Source organism: Nicotiana sylvestris, chromosome 7 (assembly GCF_000393655.2).
Source record: "Nicotiana sylvestris chromosome 7, ASM39365v2, whole genome shotgun sequence".
Lineage (NCBI taxonomy): Eukaryota > Viridiplantae > Streptophyta > Magnoliopsida > Solanales > Solanaceae > Nicotiana > Nicotiana sylvestris.
This window is the reverse complement of record NC_091063.1, coordinates 46,075,323-46,094,987: the sequence shown is the minus strand read 5'-3', so window position 1 is coordinate 46,094,987 and position 19,665 is coordinate 46,075,323. Positions and strand designations below refer to the sequence as shown.

General features: G+C 37.7%; 1 protein-coding gene across 6 annotated transcripts; it reads right to left on the bottom strand.

Annotated features, from left to right (window-relative positions):
• Positions 1-1,532: 1,532 nt before the first annotated feature.
• On the bottom strand, positions 1,533-17,118 carry LOC104224907 (uncharacterized). 6 transcript variants are annotated; one of them, XM_070150414.1, is made up of 2 exons: positions 16,297-17,118; positions 1,533-1,836 (listed from the first exon to the last, which is right to left on the bottom strand). In XM_070150414.1, the coding sequence occupies exon 1, from the start codon at positions 16,982-16,984 to the stop codon at positions 16,307-16,309; it is 678 nt and encodes a 225-aa protein (XP_070006515.1). In that variant the 5' UTR covers positions 16,985-17,118; the 3' UTR covers positions 1,533-1,836; positions 16,297-16,306. The 6 variants fall into 6 exon arrangements, with proteins under 6 accessions (XP_070006515.1, XP_070006510.1, XP_070006512.1 ...); XM_070150409.1 differs by lacking the exon at positions 1,533-1,836 and adding an exon at positions 2,986-3,445; XM_070150411.1 differs by lacking the exon at positions 1,533-1,836 and adding an exon at positions 14,795-15,192.
• Between the last annotated feature and the right edge of the window lie 2,547 nt (positions 17,119-19,665).

Genomic DNA, 19,665 nt, shown 5'->3' with positions numbered 1-19,665 from the left:
AAATTAATAAAGTTTTAGTTAATCTTTTTTTTTAAATTTGACCTGAAAATAAAGATTTATACAATTGAAATAAATAGTCAAGGTATCTAAAAAGTTATAAAAAAATGCATAGTTGAAATAAATTATCATTGCATCAAAAGAAGAAATAAAAGGAGTGTACAATTGCACTTGTAATTTCTTGCAATTGTACACTCTTTTTATTTCTTCTTTTGATGCAATGACTATTTATTTCAACTGTGTATTTTTACTTTTTTAGGTAAAATATATAAAATAAAAAAAATAGAGCACCGTAATTTAGAGCTATATAAAAAATTATAGCCAAATAACTAATTTCAAACTATGTATTTTTATAACTTTTAGATGTCTGACTATTTATTTCAATTGTATAAATCTTTATTTTCAGGTCAAATTCAAAAAAATAAATTAACTAAAACTTTATTATTTTTGGACAAATAAAAATATTTAGCCTAAATAATGTAGTCGTATCCAAGTTTTATTATAAATTGTATTCGGAAAAAATTATCTAAAAAATAATATTCTTAAAAATGTAAAAAAAAAATATTTTTCAAAAAAAATGTCACATAGACAGAAAAATCTACGTGGCAGGTGAGTGCACCCACACTTTTTGCCACATCAGCGTCTAGGAGGGTAATGGCTCTCAAAAGGACAAGTTGAGGGGGTAATTAAGACCGGGCATAGTTCGGGGAGGATATTTATAATCTGAGCCAAGTTTAGGGGTGGTTTAAGGTATTTTGACTATAAAATTCTATAGTGCATCATTAATGGAACAATTGATTTCCTTTTTTATTGTTTGTATTTAGTTTATCCACCAAAAAAGTAACTCTTTAAAATTGTAAAGAGACGTGATATACAAATAGCACGAAAAAGTGAAATTAAGCAAATTGCTTTAGTAAATGAAAACAAAAACTATGATAGTGTTTTGTGTATACACACTTAGGGAATTCATAATAAAATTGACTTTGATTTTTCTTAAAACTAAGATTTTGCTTCTTTTTTTTGGACAAATAAAAATATTTAGCCTAAATAATGTAGTCGTATCCAAGTTTTATTATAAATTGTATTCGGAAAAAATTATCTAAAAAATAATATTCTTAAAAATGTAAAAAAAAATATTTTTCAAAAAAAATGCCACATAGACAGAAAAATCCACGTGGCAGGTGAGTGCACCCACACTTTTTGCCACATCAGCGTCTAGGAGGGTAATGGCTCAAAAGGCCAAGTTGAGGGGGTAATTAAGACCGGACATAGTTCGGGGAGGATATTTATAATCTGAGCCAAGTTTAAGGGTGGTTTAAAGTATTTTGACTATAAAATTCTATAGTACATCATTAATGGAACAATTGATTTCCGTTTTTATTGTTTGTATTTAGTTTATCCGCCAAAAAAGTAACTCTTTAAAATTGTAAAGAGACGTGATATACAAATAGCACGAAAAAGTGAAATTAAGCAAATTGCTTTAGTAAATGAAAACAAAAACTATGATAGTGTTGTGTGTATACACACTTAGGGAATTCATAATAAAATTGACTTTGATTTTTCTTAAAACTAAGATTTTGCTTCTTTTTTTTGGCAATGGACGATTTTATTGATACAACAAGAACTAAGAGCTATTACAACGAGAGGTCAGTCTAGATAACAAAGTGCTTAGACCTCTCTTTCTAGTACATGTGAAACAAAAGAAGGAGGGGATACATAAGTATGCAAAAAGCAAAAAGTGCCCAAGTTACATCCATTCTTAGCTAATAGGCCGCTACTCCGTTAGCCTCTCTAAAGACGTGCTTCAAAGGTGGATCATTCACCTTCCCCAATAGGTACCTGCAATTGTCAAGCAAATTTTGGTAGAGACAGTTGTTAGATTTAAGGAGGCTTATTAGTTCCAGACAATCGGTCTCAATTACTATTGGGAGGAGGTTTTCCTTAAGAGCTAATTTAACACCATGTAGCAGGGTCAGGATTTCCATGTATATGTTAGTAGCGTGTTCAATTCTCATGTTAAAGCCCAAGGTCCACTGGCCCCTGTTATCCCTAAATACCCCTCGCACCCCTGGATTCCCTTCGCAGGATCCATCTATATTAAGTTTATAGAAATTTGTGACGGGAGTTCTCATTTTACAAGAATCGTTTTCTTGGGAAGTTTTATACCTAGGTTTTCTGCCATGTATATGAATTCAACAGTTTTGCTAATGGGATGGTCTACGGACGGGCGGGATTTGTTTCCTTGGAAGAGTATCTCATTCCTAAAGTTCCAGATATACCAAAGTAGGAAAGGAAGAAGGACTGCCCAAGGAAGGTGACTATTAAAAGATTTCTTAGATGCAAGCTATTTTTTTAAGTCAATTAAACTAGGAGTCTTTATCCAAAGAGTTTACAGGGAAGAGGTGGTCAATTCTCGTTTGTGCCCAGATGGATCTTGCATAGTTGCAGCGGAAGAAGATGTGTTCAGAATCTTCTATCTCCCTATTGCATATGCTATAGATGTCGTCATGACATATTCCTCTTTTGGCTAGCATATGTTGACATATTCCTCTTTTGGCTAGCATATGTTTGGTGGGTAGCCTATTCCATATGACTGTCCATAGAAAGTATTTTAATTTGTTTATGGAATTAATTTTCCAAACAGGAGTAGTCCTTGGTGTTTTCAGGAAGTATTTTAATTTGTTTATGGAATTAATTTTCCAGATTTTGCTTGTACACAAGTGATTGAAGTCGACCTGGGTCTTGTCGTCACACAAACTAAGTTTTAGGAGGCAAAAACACCAAAGGATAACATTGTTTTTTATCTACTATATGTAGACCTTTTTAGTGTTTTAAAGATCCAAATTCTTCAAAATTAATGAAATGAAAATATACAATTATTTGTCTATATTTTAATATGAATACATGTGTTCTATTAGCTGTAGAGAAATTAGGCAGGCGCATGGCAAACCGGCAAAAAGCACTTAGAAAGAGAAGAAACACTGAAAATAGAAACAAATTCACATCCACTGTAATACAGACAGTCTGAAAGTGTAATAGGGTGATCGGGATAGCAAACCATCAGAATACACCAATTTATGGTAGTTGCACAACATAACGTGTAGAGAAAAACATACAATACACTAAATTCCATTTAAACCACCTCTTCTGAGAGAGTAGGTAGTGGAAAGCAAAAGAAAATTACAAGGCAAGAAATGAAAGAAACAATTCGATCGAGCTTTGATCCTTGAGAGTCTTCTTTTAACACCAGCAAGACATTATTTGGTTAATGGTGTTACTGCAGACAAAAGGAGCAACCTGGTCATAATCCAACTTCCATGACTTCAATAACCACTGCATTCCTGAAAGTAAGTAACATCCATCCACGGCTGATCTTGCGAGTGAATTTGCCTCAGAAAAGACCTTTCCATCCTCATCGGCAAAGTGGAGCCCAAGGCTCCATCAAGATCTGTATACCAAAATCAAAATATGGATCAGAAAAACAGCCCTCTCACTATTATATTATCTTCCATCTGTTACCTAACAGTCCAGAGGAAGAGGTGAAACTGACACTGTTACTATTGACTCCCATCATTATACAACACACTTAATGTTTGACAACCTCTAACTTACAACATGCAAAATCAACTGCAGATGACAACTTAAGTGGCAAGATTGTGGTCCCTAAACCTCAAGAACTTCAGTTCAACTCTCCCTATGAGAGGAGCAATAAAATGCATTTGTTCCTCCTTCAATACCATATGACACATGATCATATTACAAAATGCTGAAAAGTTGCAGTTGACATTACTAGCAATTGCAGGATGCAAATGGCAGAATAAAATACTACTCTAATTCTCGTGGCCTCATGAACTAACTGCATTAAATTGCAGTTGCCTAAGAGAGACGCTTCTAGCAATTGCATAATGCAAACAGAAGAACAAAACACTATACTCTTTCGTGCTGACACACATGACCTAACTGCAATACTTACATAACCCCCCCCCCACCAAAACACACACACACAAAAAATATATTGCAGGAAGATGCGCAACCTCAATGGTTTGTATTACACTGTACAAACGTTCTTCAGAAAACATTCAGCTTGTTCATCAGCTACCTTTCCTCCTATTGCAGAAAAAAGATCTTTTACATCTACAGACTAGAGTTTTGGTATTCAGGCACCACATAAACCAACAAAAATCTAATTGAACCGGCACTTGTTTAACCAAAAATCTGAGTCTTTGGTCAAAGCTAGAAAGAAATTCGAGTTACTGATAATCAGGAGACGAAAATAAAATATTTTTGAGAATGATGGTAAAGCAGTAAATAGTTTTGTATTTCAGTAAGATCTCAATAGTATTTCGTGTCCTTACAGATGTTGAGTCTTTCCCCTTTTATAGTTGATTCTAGGAGAAGATATAATGCTTTTGTCTTAATGAGACAATTATGAGCAATAAATGATATTTAAAAGAAACGTTACACAATCATTTCTATTTAATTCAGATTCTCTAACGTATTTGACATTTAATGCTGTATTTAAACTCTTTTACGTCATCAGATTCGTATCTTCAACTTCTTCTGATCTTTGATCTTTAAACGACTCGAATAGGTACGAGACTCGTACCTACTTTAGTAACGGTCCACACCTATGTTGCTTTCTTTTCCCCCTATCTGTTGTCGCCCGTGCCTCTTGGCTATTTATTGCGTTTTGACCTTTTGACCAGTCCACATGTCATGACACGTCATCTTCAATATTCAGACTCAGTTTTTTCCCAATACAGATAGTCTCCACGCTTTCCATTTATTTATCCATTAAATATTTGGGAAGTGGACCTTCACAAAAAGGGAATTTTTTGCTGTAATCAATGCTATGACAGTACTGACACCCTAGTTGTCTTTTCTATTTAATGCTCTGCACACGTGTCACCTTCCGATTGGTTTCGTAATTCTGCAGCCTTTTTCCAAGGTTTATTCATCCCTTATATTCACGAAGCGATAGTTGCCTTTATTATAGGCTTTCCATCATTACACTTCTTTGCTTGACGGTTGCTATTATATACATATATATACTGTTTCTCTTTGTCCTTTTCTTCATAAACCCTTAACAGATTCTTTACTCTTTATTTCTACTCCTTTCTCCTTGAGTTCATCCTTTTCTCTGCAATGGCATCTCCGAATCCTAACCCTAAAAGAATCCCAATTCTTGATAGCTTCCCCAATGCCCCTGTAAGACATAGAAGAGGAAGAGGAGGCAGGCTTCTTAGCCTAGGATCCGTTCGTGGTGGTACCTCTGGTTCTGTCATGCCTTCTTCTAGCTCCGGTACTATTTCCAGAGGTTCTATCACTAAGAAATCTTCCTCTAAAGGTAAAGAACTTCCTGAGCCTCTTCAAGAGCCTTTAGTTGAGGAAATAGTACCCAACGACCTATCTTTTGAGAATGATAGGAAATCTCTTCGTGAGCAAGTTGTCAATTTAGAGAAAGCTGACACTTTTCCTTCTTTAATCACTGAACCTTTGGTTTCTATTGTTCGAAAAGATTGCAACTGGAGAAGTGATTTTCGTATAGTAATCCCTAATCCAAATCAAAGAATATCTTCTTTTAGGATTGGATTTTCTTTTGTTTATACTTACCCCTTCACTTTGGGATTTATTCCTGCTATTGACCCAGTCATACTTGATTTCTGTCGTTTTTTCAAAATTTGTTTGGGACAAATTGGTCCCCTTGTATGGAGAACAGTGGCTTGTTTGAGGTATTTATCTGTTAAAGCCGGTGTTGATTTTTCCTTTCCCCACCTTATTCATATTTACCACCCCAAGTTATTTCGCAATGGAGTTTTTACTCTAACTGCAAGAAGTAAAAGGGTCTTAGTAAGCCCTGAAGATGACAAGGACCGCGGGTGGTACACTCGTTATGTTGCGGTACGCACAGTTGATTTGGTGGGTGAAACAAATATCCCCTTCCCTGAGAAGTGGAACTTTGCACGTAAGTTTTTTTTTTACTTACCGTTCTTACCTCTTAAGAATTTCAACTTCTTTTCTAATTTCATCCTTTTTTGCTTTTCTATAGCAACCATGGGAGATGTGGAACCCGTTCCTAATTTCCGTGGTTGGGTAGATTTAATCATGAAAGTCGTGCCTATGGAGGCGAGAACGTGGAAATCCATTTCCAATTTACATGGTTGGAAAGTGAAAACTCACGGTATGCATCTCTTTATCATTTTTCGTATGACAAGTCCTTTATTTTTCCTAACTTCTTTTTTTTTAAAATTCTTCTTTTTGTCAGGATTTGCTATTCGAGGAATGACAACCGAAGTGGCTACTGCCCTTCGAGCCTCTTCTGGTACTTCTCTTTCTGTGGAGAGAACTCAAGCTAGGCTGTCAAAGAGGAAAGTTGTAGAAGAATATTCTGAGGACGATGAAGACAAAGACACCTCTTTGATAGCTAGACCAAGAGCCAGGAGACGCATAGTTTCCGAGAATGAAGTTGAAGTTACCCCTGTCTGTGCCTCTCTTACTGAACCAGTTCACATTCCCTCTAAAGATGAAACCTCTCCGAGGGAAACCAACGAATCTATTCGTCGTCTCTTCGTTGGTGGTTTTGAAAGTGGAGAACTAGGTCCAGTTTTAGATGAAGTTCCTCTTTCTTCCTCTGTTCCCATTCCTTCTTTTCCTGCTTCTTTACCTACTTCTGCTCCCTTACCTGCTTCGAGTCCTATGACTCATGTTATTTTCACTTCTTCTACCACTCTTCCTTCTATAGTTCCCCCTTCCTCTGTTCAATATGCAGAGGGGGGTTCTAGTAGCAGAAGCTTGTCTATGAGGAGCATTACGCTTGAAGTTCCTGCTAACAACAGTCTTTTAAGGAAGTCTGGTGGAGCAGATGACTGGCTTAGGCCTTTGATTGGAGATATTGAGAAGAAGAAGATGGACAGCCATAGCTGCTTAACTTTGATGAATGACATTGTTCATTCTACTTTGAAGGTATTCTTCCTTCACTTACTAACAAGTTTTTTTTTTTTTAAATTCTTATTTCTATGAATTGTCACTGCAGGCTAACCTCATTGGTACAAAATTGATGGGAAGAATTTCCCTTATGGAAAAGAAAGCCCGTGAGTCTGAAAAATCTATCCACGAGGCTGAGGAAATAGCCAGGGGAGCACAGCTAGAAGCAGCCAATTGGAAAGAGCAGTTTGAGAATGCTCAGGGAACTATAGAAGAATTGCTAGATAGTAGAAATCTCCTGGAGCAACAAAAGCGAGGTTTGACTTCTGAGCTAGCAGTTGCCAAGGCTTCTTCAAGCCAATTTGAGAAAGATAAGGAGCGTTTTGAGTGTTCATTTTCAGAACAACTATCAAATTGTAGTGAAGAGATCAGAGAACTTAAGGTACTCTTGGCCAAGAAAGAAGAGTATGCAGGGGAGTTAGTGCAAAGCTTGACTCAAGCTCAAGCTGATTTAAAAATCTCTTCTGATAAGGTACGTACCTTAGAGAGTTCTCATGCCTCCCTTGAAGCATCCCTTGAATCCTCTTTAGCTGAAAATCAAGTGTTAAAGAATGATCTTGCTATGTGGGAAAGGGAGTATGAACTTCTTGAGGAGAATTTTAACATAGAGGTGAGTTGGGCTTTTCTAAACTCTCGTCGTGATGCTTTAATGGAGACCAGTCAAGAAAACTTTGATTTAAACTCAGAGTTGGCCAAAGTTTTAGAGACCATTGAGAGAACCCAACAACCACTTGACTTTCTTTCTCCGTCAATTGAAGCTCCCGTGACTGAAGAACCTTTAAATGAAGAAGTCGTTGCTATGGCAGTTGAAGTTGAAAATGTTGCAATTCCAGCTTCAGAGGGTGAAACTTCTATGACTCAGTCTGTGGAAGTTGAAGCTTCCGTGACTCTTGCTTCCCTCGTTGATTCTAACATTTCAAGCTCAATTGAAACCATTCCTGTTGCTGCTTCTTCAGAAGTTGCCACCGTGCTTGTGGCTAAAAGTGAAATTAATATTGCAACTTCTGATGTGCTAACCCCTTCAATTGGACGATGGTTTTATCCCTTAGCTTTTAAGGGATTTTTTGGTGAAAGTCCCCAGTTATCATAATGGGGCACTTGTATAAACTTTTATTGACTAAGTTTCTACTTAGTCTTTTTAATTATATTAAGAAGTTTTGTTAGTACTTCAATGTGTTCTATTCTTGCCTTTTCCTTACTTATTTAGGACTTATAGAATAGTTTAGCATTTTTATCCTTTGAAAATGCTTTATGATTCTTCTCATGACTTATTAACATGAGGTTTATAAAAGAGGGCCCTTTTATTTTATCGACACTTAATGAAGAAGACGTCTCAACTTCACAATGGTGTTATAATACGATGAAAGAAATAGGAATACACATGTTTTGTATGAAACAACTGTGATAAGTTTTATTCATGAACTTTAACAAGTTTTTTTGACTATTACATGTATTAAAATCCATCTATGACTTTCTCATAACTGTTTTTCTTGTAACAGATTTTTACAGCGGTGAAATAAACAAGGTTTTTCTTCATAACCTGTTTTAGTACATAGCCTTTATGAGTTTGAGAGATGACTCTGTTGTTCTCATGGGAAAAACATTATGATGAATGTCTTGTGTTTGTTGAACATGATGATGAATGCTGAAGACTTCGTAACTTTTTCTCAACACTTGTCTCTTTGTGGTCGACTTTTGTTCGATTTCGTATCTGTTTATCTACACATATTTGTGTATAATATGTAGTCCCCCAAGTGTTTGAGCGGTGAAGTATGAAGCCTCGAGCACTTGTTATTTCTTTCTATTTGGTCCTTTTCCTGAAACAGAAAAAGATACGGGACTCGGAGGTGTGATTATAGATGAAGACTGCCTAACTCGTGTGTATTTCCATCAGATTAATTGTAACCCTGGGCTTGGAATTTTAGAACACTCCATTTTGCCTTGCAGGTCGTGACTCATCATTTGGCACGAGTTAGGGTTTTTGCCTAGCATCTAAAATCGTTAGTAAAACTTTAATAATTCAAAAGAAAAAATTTTAACATGGCGATACCTGACCGTGGGTACTTTTTCAGAAGTAATACCTCTTTAAATGGACGGCATTCCAATGTGAGGGTAAAACTTTGCCGTCCATTGTCTCCAACTCGTATGCTCCTTTTCCCGCAATGTCACGAACTTTGTATGGTCCTTCCCACGTTGGACTTAGCTTTCCTGAATTAGCAGCCTTTGCAGATTGGAACACCTTTTTAAGCACGAAGTCCCCAATTTTGAAAAATCTGAGGCGTGCTTTCCTATTGTAATATCGTTCAATTACTTGCTTTTGTGCTGCCATTCTTATCAATGCAGCTTCTCTTCTTCCTTCAAGCAAATCAAGGTTGACCCGCATCTCTTCATCATTAGATTCCTCCGTTGCCCGAACGTACCGTGTGCTTGGTTCACCTATTTCAACTGGAATTAAGGCTTCCGCACCATAAACCATTGAAAATGGTGTTTCTCCAGTGCTTGTTTTTGTCGTTGTACGATAAGCCCATAATACTCCAGGTAATACCTCAGGCCAATTACCTTTTGAATCCTGTAACCTCTTCTTCAAGTTGTTGATAATGACTTTGTTAGTGGATTCCGCTTGTCCATTACCCACTGGATGGTATGGCGTAGACGTTATCCTTTTAATCTGCCAACTTTGAAGAAATTCTGTGATTTGAGCTCCTATGAATTGTGGTCCATTGTCACACACGATCTCCTTTGGTGCTCCAAAGCGGCATATTATATTTCGCCATATGAAGTCTTTAACTTCCTTCTCTCGTACCTGTTTAAATGCTCCTGCTTCTACCCATTTAGTGAAATAATCTGTGAGTACAAGTAGAAACTTTACCTGACCTTTTGCTTGTGGAAGTGGACCTACGATATCCATTCCTCATTTCATAAAGGGCCACGGGGCTATAACAGGGTGTAGTAACTCAGCTGGTCTGTGCATATTGTTGCCGTATCTTTGACATTTATCACATTTGGACACGAAACAGTTTGCCTCTTCTTCCATCTTAGGCCAATAATATCCTGCTCGAATCAATGTTCTTACCAGCGACCTTCCCCCTGCGTGATTTCCACAATGTCCTTCGTGCACTTCCCTCATCACATATTCTGTTTGAGAGGGTCCGAGACACCGTGCTAGTGGTCCACCGAACATCTTTCGATAAAGATTTCCTTGATAAAAACAATATCGAGCGGCTTTTTTGCGAAGCGCGTGAGCCTTCCCTTTGTCAATAGGCACGGTTCCGTGCTGTAAAAAAACAATAATTTCGTTTCTCCAATCCCATGTTAGATGATTAAAATTTACCTCATTCTTATCAGGTTCGAGAACGGAATGAAATAAATGTATGACTGAAGCATTTGCGTCGTTTGCTACGTCAGCTGCAGATGCGAGATTAGCTAAAGCATCTGCCTCCATATTCTCATCTCTTGGGATCTGCATTACCTTCCAAGTTTGGAATTGCTTAATTAGTTCCCGTACCTTTTCGAGATATTCTTGCATTCGAGTTTCCCTGGTTGTATAAATCCCCAGCATTTGATTGACCACGAGTTGAGAATCACTCTTGATTATAATTTGTGTTATGCCGAGTTCTCTTGCCAATTCCAAACCTGCAATTACAGCTTCGTACTCTGCTTCATTGTTAGTTATAGAATGACATTTTATAGCTTGCCTAATAATTTCACCCATAGGTGGTATGCGAACTATACCTAGACCTGCTCCTTTTATATTGGATGATCCATTAGTGAATAAAACCCAAGTCCCTGGGTTTGCACCATTAAAAACTTGTAATTCTTTTTCTGTTTCTAAATGCATCCCCTGACTTTATCAGCCACGAAATCAGCTAGTACTTGAGATTTTATAGCGGTCCTGGGTTGATAAATGATTTCATATTCACTTAATTCTATAGCCCATTTTGCTAATCTTCCTGACAGTTCGTGTTTATGCAAAATATTTCGAAGCGGAAAAGCAGAAACTACAATAATGGGATGACATTGAAAATAAGGTCTTAATTTTCTAGATGCCATGATCAAAGTTAATGCTAACTTTTCTAGCTGTGGGTATCGTGTCTCAACATCTAATAAGGACTTACTTACATAATAAATAGGAGATTGTTTACCTTGGTCCTCACGGACTAAAACAACACTTACCGCAACTTCAGATACAGCCAGATAAATGAGAAGCTTTTCTCCCACCTTTGGTTTTGCCAATAACTGTGGTTTTGACAAATAAGCTTTCAAATTTCTAAGGGCTTGTTGATAATCTTCATTCCATTCAAAATGATCTTGCTTTTTGAGTGCAGAGAAAAACTTAAAACACTTTTCTGAGGATTTGGAAATAAATCTCCCCAAGTCTGCAATTCTTCCCGTTAATCTTTGAACTTCCTTTTTATTAGTAAGGATATCAGGGATTTCTTCTATTGCTTTGATCTGAGAAGGATTTACCTCAATACCACGGTTAGAAACAAGAAAACCCAAAAACTTACCTGACGCAACTCCAAATGCACATTTTTCTGGGTTGAGTTTCATATTAAATTTTCGCAAAATTTCAAATGTAACAGATAGATGAGAAATATGATCATGAGACTGCTGGGTTTTGACGAGCATATCGTCTATATATACCTCCATTGTCTTTCCTAAATGTTCTTGGAACATTTTGGTGACCAACCTTTGATAGGTTGCCCCAACATTTTTGAGACCAAAGGGTATTACTTTATAACAGTAAGTCCCCCTGTCTGTGATGAAAGAAGTTTTTCTTCATCACTAGGGTCCATTTTAATTTGGTTGTACCCTGAATATGCATCTAAAAAACTTAAAAGTTCATGTCCTGCAGTTGCATCAATTAATTGATCTATATGTGGTAAAGGAAAAGAATCTTTTGGACAAGCTTTATTAAGATCTGTATAATCTACACAGACTCGCCACTTACCATTTTTCTTAGGTACAACAACTGTGTTGGCTAACCAATTAGGGTACTTTACCTCGCGGATTGACCCAATTTTTAATAGCTTTTGGACCTCATCTTGAATCACCTGGTTTTTGAAAGCCCCTTGCTTTCTTTTCTTTTGCTTTATTGGTGTAAATGATGGGTCTTCGTTTAATCTGTGAGTCATCACATCCGGTTGTATCTCTGTCATGTCAGCATGGGACCAAGCAAAACAGCCCACGTTAGATTTTAGAAATTCAATTAACATGCCTCGCATGTTTGAGTTTAAATTAGCTCCAACATAAACTTTCCGTTCAGGCCATTGCTCAAATAATATCACAGCCTCGAGTTCTTCGATGGTTGTTTTGATATTTTCATTCTCCTCAGGTTCTTGAATTGTATCAGGTCTCGAGTTTAAATCTGTTTTCTCTCGCTCAGTTGAGGTTTGATTGCTGACATCTTCAACTGTTTCCTGTAATTGCTATTTTTCTTTGTTTACGGTGCTCGTATCTGTTACAGTATTGATACTCCTCACTGTTTGCTGATCCCCTCGAATTTGACAAATCCCCCACGGTGATGGAAATTTAATAACTTGATGTAGAGTTGACGGAACAGCATCCATATCATGGATCCAAGGCCTCCCCATGATCATATTGTAGGCCATTTCCATATCAACTACCTGAATTTAGTTTCTTTAACAACACCTGCAGCAAAAGTTGTTAGAATTACCTCTCCTTTTGTTATCACACTTGAATTGTCGAAGCCTGACAAGGTATGCGCCTTGGATATCATTTTGTCTTCAGCTTGCATTTCACGTAATACCCTTTAGTAGTATAATATTTACGGAACTCCCTGGGTCAATCAAAACTCGTTTTACATTAGTATTATGTACAAGTAAAGATATTACCAGTGCGTCATTATGGGGGGTGATCACTCCTTCGGTGCATCATCGAATGAAATACTTTCATTTTCTAAAACCTACCGTACTCGTTTCCCGTGTGTAATTGTTACTTTAGAAACCTTGTTGGAAACTGTGTAGGTTACGCCGTGAATATCTTCTCCCCCACTTATCACATTCACTGTTCTCTTGGGTGAAGGAGGCTTTGGTGGCTCTTGCCTATTTTTCATATAGGCTTGTTTACCTTTTTCACTAAATAACTCAGTGAGGTACCCTTGCTTCAATAGATGATCCACTTCACTCTGCAAGAATCTACATTCTGAAGTTTTGTGCCCGTGATCATTGTGGAATTCGCACCAATGATCTGGATTGCGTCTATTTGGATTTGACCGCATCTCTTTTGGCCACCGCACCTTATCTCCCATACTTCTCAAAACAGTCACGAGCTCGGAGGTAGTGACATTAAAGTTATATCCGCCGAACCGTGCCTTTAATCTTCTGTCATCATCTCGTGACTCTTGTATGTTCCGATCATTTCTGAATTTCGATGAAGAACCAGAGTCCCTATTCTTCGATTTTTGATCATATTGCTGGCTATCTTGTTTTGACCGTGGGTCTTTTCCTACAGGTCCCATATATGGATCGTACCTGTTTTTACCTGATCTTTTTTCGGTTTCTGATCTTCTGGAACCACCCTTTCTTCATGATGAAACTTAGGTACGGTATCTTCTTCAATTCGCAGCTTCGTACTATACCTGTTGTAAACATCATTCCACGTGGTTGCAGGGAATTCTCGAAGGCTTTCTTTGAGTCTTCTCGTGGCTTCAGAACTTTTGTCATTTAAATTACTTGCAAAAGCTATTGCAGCCCAGTTGTCAGGCACACGGGGTAGAGTCATTCTTTCACGCTGGAATCTATCAACAAAGTCTCTGAGCAACTCTGAATCCTCCTTGTTTGATTTTGAAAATATCTTCCATTCTTTTCTCAACCTTTTGTGCTCCCGAATGTGCTTTAATAAAAGAATCTGCAAGCTCAGCAAAAGAATTTATAGAATTTTCAGATAAAAGAGAATACCAGGTTAATGCACCCTTGGTGAGTGTTTCTCCAAATTTCTTGACCAGTACTGATTCAATTTCTTGTTTGGTCAAGTCGTTGCCTTTCACGCCTGTTGTAAATGCAGTCACGTGGTCACGTGGGTCTGTAGTACCATCATATTTCGGGATGTCAGGCATTTTGAACTTTTTCGGAATTGGAAAGGGAGTAGCACTTGGCTTCCAAGGTTGTTGTGAGTATTTGTCCATGTCAACTCCTTTTATTACAGGCGGAACTCCAGGGATTTGCTCAATACGTTCATTTTGTTCCTTAATCTGTTTCTGCAAGGTTAGTACTAAATTTTGCAAATAGGAATTATTTGAATTACCTGGTTCCCCTTCCTGTGGTTCACTGGTGGTTCCTCCATTTCCAGAATTAACAAGACCAGAACGGGGATTCTCCAATGTATTATTATTAGGAGTTGGTGTGGGTAGTGCAGCAGGCAATCGACTAACTAGAGCCTGAAGAGCTTTGCCGACCTGTGCATCAATTAGCTTTTGTAAAGCTTCATTTGTACCACCTTCAAAGTGTTCAGATTGTTCTTGTTGATCAGCACGAGATTCAGGAGTGCCTTCACGAGATTGACGTGGTGAATTTTGAGGGGAGGGAACCACTTCAATGTTATGTAAATCTCCTTGATTTTGATGGATTTGATTTTCAGGGTTTCCCAAAGTGATTTCATTGTTATTGTTGGTGTTGTTGTTTGACATGGTGATAACAATGGACAAGATGTAGCTTAAAAGAAAAGATTATCAGATTCCCGGTAACGGAACCAATTTGTTTAACCAAAAATCTGAGTCTTTGGTCAAAGCTAGAAAGAAATTCGGGTTACTGATAATCAGGAGACGAAAATAAAATATTTTTGAGAATGATGGTAAAGCAGTAAATAGTTTTGTATTTCAGTAAGATCTCAATAGTATTTCGTGTCCTTACAAATGTTGAGTCTCTCCCTTTTTATAGTTGATTCTAGGAGAAAATATAATGCTTTTGTCTTAATGAGACAATTATGAGCAATAAATGATATTTAAAAGAAACGTTACACAATCATTTCTATTTAATTCAGATTCTCTAACGTATTTGACATTTAATGCTGTATTTAAACTCTTTTACGTCATCAGATTCGTATCTTCAACTTCTTCTGATCTTTGATCTTTAAACGACTCGAATAGGTACGAGACTCGTACCTACTTTAGTAACGGTCCACACCTATGTTGCTTTCTTTTCCCCCTATTTGTTGTCGCCCGTGCCTCTTGGCTATTTATTGCGTTTTGACCTTTTGACCAGTCCACATGTCATGACACGTCATCTTCAATATTCAGACTCAGTTTTTTCCCAATACAGCACTCTTTTATGAAAAAATGTGATGAAAAAGTAAACGGCCGTCTTAATAATTATATGGTTGTGCTTCTCTCCAACCAAGCATAGTAAAAAAAATATATTTTGCATGCTCAAAAACAGGCAATGATAAAACCTCAGATGAAAAATTGTAGTCATGTCATAGCCACTCAACAAGTACGTTTCACCTTCTGGGAGAATGGTCAAAACATACATGAGTAATAAATGTAATATGGCTGGAATATAGGTCAAGTCAATGCTCAAGAATGGATATGACATAAGATGGAAGTTGTACATGAGCATAATATAATTCGAAAAGTCTTATTACAAGCATCTCAAAAAATGACAAAGGTCTGAATTGGCACGCAATAAGACATGCATGGCCTCACAAGCATTGGACTGGTACTTGCCAACCAATAAGGCAATAAAAAAAATACGTCCAAATATAAGCAGAAAACAAACCAAGCTTACATACTCTTTTCACCAAACAATCCCAAATGATTAGGAAAGCAGCACCACTCATCACACAAAAATTCATTTCAACTTGGCAGCTCTAGCTAGTCACAAACGCTCATAATAAACAAAATCACACACTTATGAAACAAATTTTGAACGTAAATCCAAGCGAACTCCAAGAGGAAACTAGCACAAACAAATATGGAACGTAAATCCAAGCGAACTCCTAAAGGAAACTAGTACCAAGAACATGGAAATTTCAAGCATAGTGCACAAAAAGAAAGCAAAGTTTATTCATTATGAGAAATTTTTTTCCCTTTGAGAAGGAAGCGAAGTTGATTCATTAGTACCACATTTCTAGAAAAATTCCTACGAGCATATAAACGGAAAAGCTAAACGACCAGGCCCTTATGTAAATATGAATATGGAGCTTAAGTTACACTATCAAATATTTTAATTACCTATATTTAATAAACATTGATTGATAAGTTAAGTTACACTACCAGTGTAAAAATTTAAAATTGATTAAATCATGTAACTTAAATCCATATGAATACGAGAGATGTTAGAAAATGAGGCATCATACCATGATGACATCATCCACTAGAGCTGGGCCGAGCCCCGCTAGAACCACGCCGGTTCATGAAATCCACCGAATCAGCCTCCCCAAATCCCCTCCTCGTTCGCTCATACCCACCTCCCGATTTGGGCCTACCGTTCTCTCCGAACCGATTAGGTGACGACCCAAGATGTCCCCCCTGACGATGCAGCCCAGGCCCAACCTCCGGTCTGGCTCTCACTCCCTGACCATCCGGGACCGGTTTCTCCTCCCGGCCCACAAATCCCGGTCTAAGATGTGGCGGCACGAACCTGTTCGACTTTGGCAAAGGCGATTGCAAAGGTGAAGGGGGGTTCACAGGAGAAGAAGAAAGTGTTGTAGTGGGCCCGGAACCAGTACGACCCTGTGGACGAAGCGAAATGGAGTCCGATTCAGCTCGGGTTTGATCCGGTGGGCTTTGTAACTTCGGCTGTTGCTGGATCGGAAGAGGCTGAGGCTGGGGTTGCGGAATGGAGATGGGCTTGGGAGTGGGCCGGCTCAGGACAAGCATGTGTCCATGAATACGAGAGTTAGAGATAATAGTCTTATTGGGACCATTAAAAGAAGATGATGAAGAAGAGTGCGGTCTGCCGGAGGCGGCGGAGCTGCTGCTAGTGGTTTTCTTTTCGTAGATGTCGTTGAAGTTAAGGGAGGTATATTTATTGGTTCTTGCCATCCACCGACCGCCGCGTTCCGCCGTAGTAGGAGGAAATTAGGGTGGAGAAATGTCACGTCCGGTGATCGGGAAATGAAATTAGGGAGCTAAGAAATATTTACGATCGAGTCTTTTGGATCTGTGAGAGGAGGAAGGCGAAATAAAGTGTGGGGAGGTGCACGGTACTTATGTGGAGTCGGTGAGGAGGTTGCTTGTTACGGGCAATTTCTGACGTGGCAATAACTTTGACGTTGATTGGTCTGTATTGAAGTGCCTAGATCTTGTGCCACTTGGCACTTTTCTTTTCTTTGGGTGTTTGTGGCAATCTTGTTCTTCTCTTCTTCTTCTTGTTCTTTTTTTTTTTTTTTTTTTTGTGTGTGTGTTTTTAGAAACTGTTTTTGGTTAGGAACACTTGGAGTCATTTGTCTCGTTTTAGTTGACTTTATAGTTCCTTTCCTTACAATTCAATTCAAAATAAACTTGATCCTAAAGTTGGGCAACAGTAAGAGGCGTATGTATTTAGTTCACTGGCCGTTGGTATTATATTATATTAATGTGTTTAAGGGTGACTAATATTCTTTTTATGCCAAAAGACAGCATAACTTGTTGCACTAGAGTCTAGAGCTAATGGATAAGGTTTGGATAACTTGAAGTGTAACTAGTCTGAAAAAAACTTGATTAATTGGGGGTTTATTTCCTAAATGTTGACCTAAGAACAGTAACCTTAAACCTGAATATTGAGTGTGTTTTGGTAAAACATACTGACTCAAATCAGTATAAAATTCGATGAATTAGGATCCACTTTGAATCGATAATTTCATAAATAAACAATCTAAGTCAAACAATCAACAGAAATAATAGTTAAGGATTCAAGAGTGTTGTAATGGAAAATGAGAAAAGCTCACATTAAATGTGGATATGGAGTTATTATTATTAATTAATGAAAGATGACAAAGGTGCTTTCATCAAGTAAAGTCGGAGCTATTGGACATCCTATGGCAAATATAAGTATAGATGCTTGGTTAAGTATCTTTCACATAACTTAATAGCTAAATTATTGTTATACGAGTATAGTTATATGAATTTATGAAATGTCCAAAGTTGGTACTTGGTACTCCCTCTGTCTTAGTTTTGTTTTCTTTTCTTTTATCCAGAGAAAATATATCTAAGTTTGAAAGCTAAATTGCACTATATTCCGTTTAAATTAAAATTTAAACATTCAAATATTTTACTTCAAAGTAGTCCACTGCTCATTAGCTAGTGACAAGTGAGAGGACAACAAATGAAACTTAGCTATGAAGTAGTGCATAATATTTGACCAAAAAAGTATGGGACCTTTTTGTTAAACTAATTAAATAAGAAGATAGAGGGTAAATTCTAGTTAAGGATAATTAATTCTAGATCTGAGATGAATAACATGAATAGAAAAATATAGTTGAGTATAAATGTTGTCAGCGTTTTGGCTAGATTTAGTAGTATGAAAAAGATGCATTAAGTAACACTAAATGGCAATAAAATATAAATAAAGGAAAAGATTCACTCAATCTTGAGTGAAGCGGATCCTCTTTCATTTGATAAAGATGAATAATAGACAAATACAAGAATCTTAGGATCCTTTTCGGATCTGATGGAGGATATATGATAACAGATAATCTAATCTCTTTAGAGAGATGTGTTTGTATATTTTCTAGAGAGAGAGCCTGTTTGTATATTTGCTCAATCTAATCCATTTTCATTCTTCTCGCATACCCTTTATATGCGATATCCCAAGGAGCCCTAAACAGTATAATTAAAGAGAATACTGAATATTCCCTTTAAAGATTCCAAAGCAAAACGAGATGTTACTTCTATATGTACTGCTCGACCTCGGCCTTGTTGTTGATCACTGCTCGACCTCGGCCAGACAGCTCAATTCGATTCGTAAGTTGCTCATGACAATTGTCTCTGCATGTCGAATTTCTTTGATTTGATTTTGACCCATACAGTTAGTCCATCCACTTATCGAGGTCGTCTTTTGGTCGAGTTCGGTGAGCAGACTTCATTAATTGCAGTTCAAGAAATTCGGATGGGGAGGTCGACTAGTGAGGATCACGGCTGAAGGTGCTGATCTTCAAGTCAAAGTGGTATCCCCGCGGACTGAACTTGAGCAGAGTTCAATCAGGGCCAATGACTCGAGTGATGAGTTGATCAAGAAGACAGTAGAGTTGGAGAAGGCTGACGAGTCTAGGATGGCGGCTTTGGCAAGGGGTGGCGGCATCGGAGGAGGTCATCCGCGTCCTTAGATCTGGACGGGCGATTCGGCCCTTGTAAGATGCCTTTTTCTGATACTTCTTTTAATTTGGAATGCTACTTTTGCTGCTTATTTCTAATTATATTTTTCTTTTTCTTGAACGTTTTCTTCGATTAATGGTTTCAAAGGAATCGTTGGTAGGCGTTAATTCGAACGTGATCAAGTGTCTTTGATTAGTCTGAGCGAAGTCAAACATTGCCATATTTAAATCGAACGAGGTCTAGATGTGAATCAAGTTCGAGCTAAGTCGAATGTGAGTTGAATTCGAGCGAGGTCGAATGTCACTCAACTAATTTGGACTGTCAAATGTGTCTTAATCAGTTCGAACGAGGTCGAGTGTGAGTTAATTCGAGCGAGGTCGAATGTTAGTTAATTCGAGCGAGGCCGAATGTTAATTAGCGCGAAGAGGCTG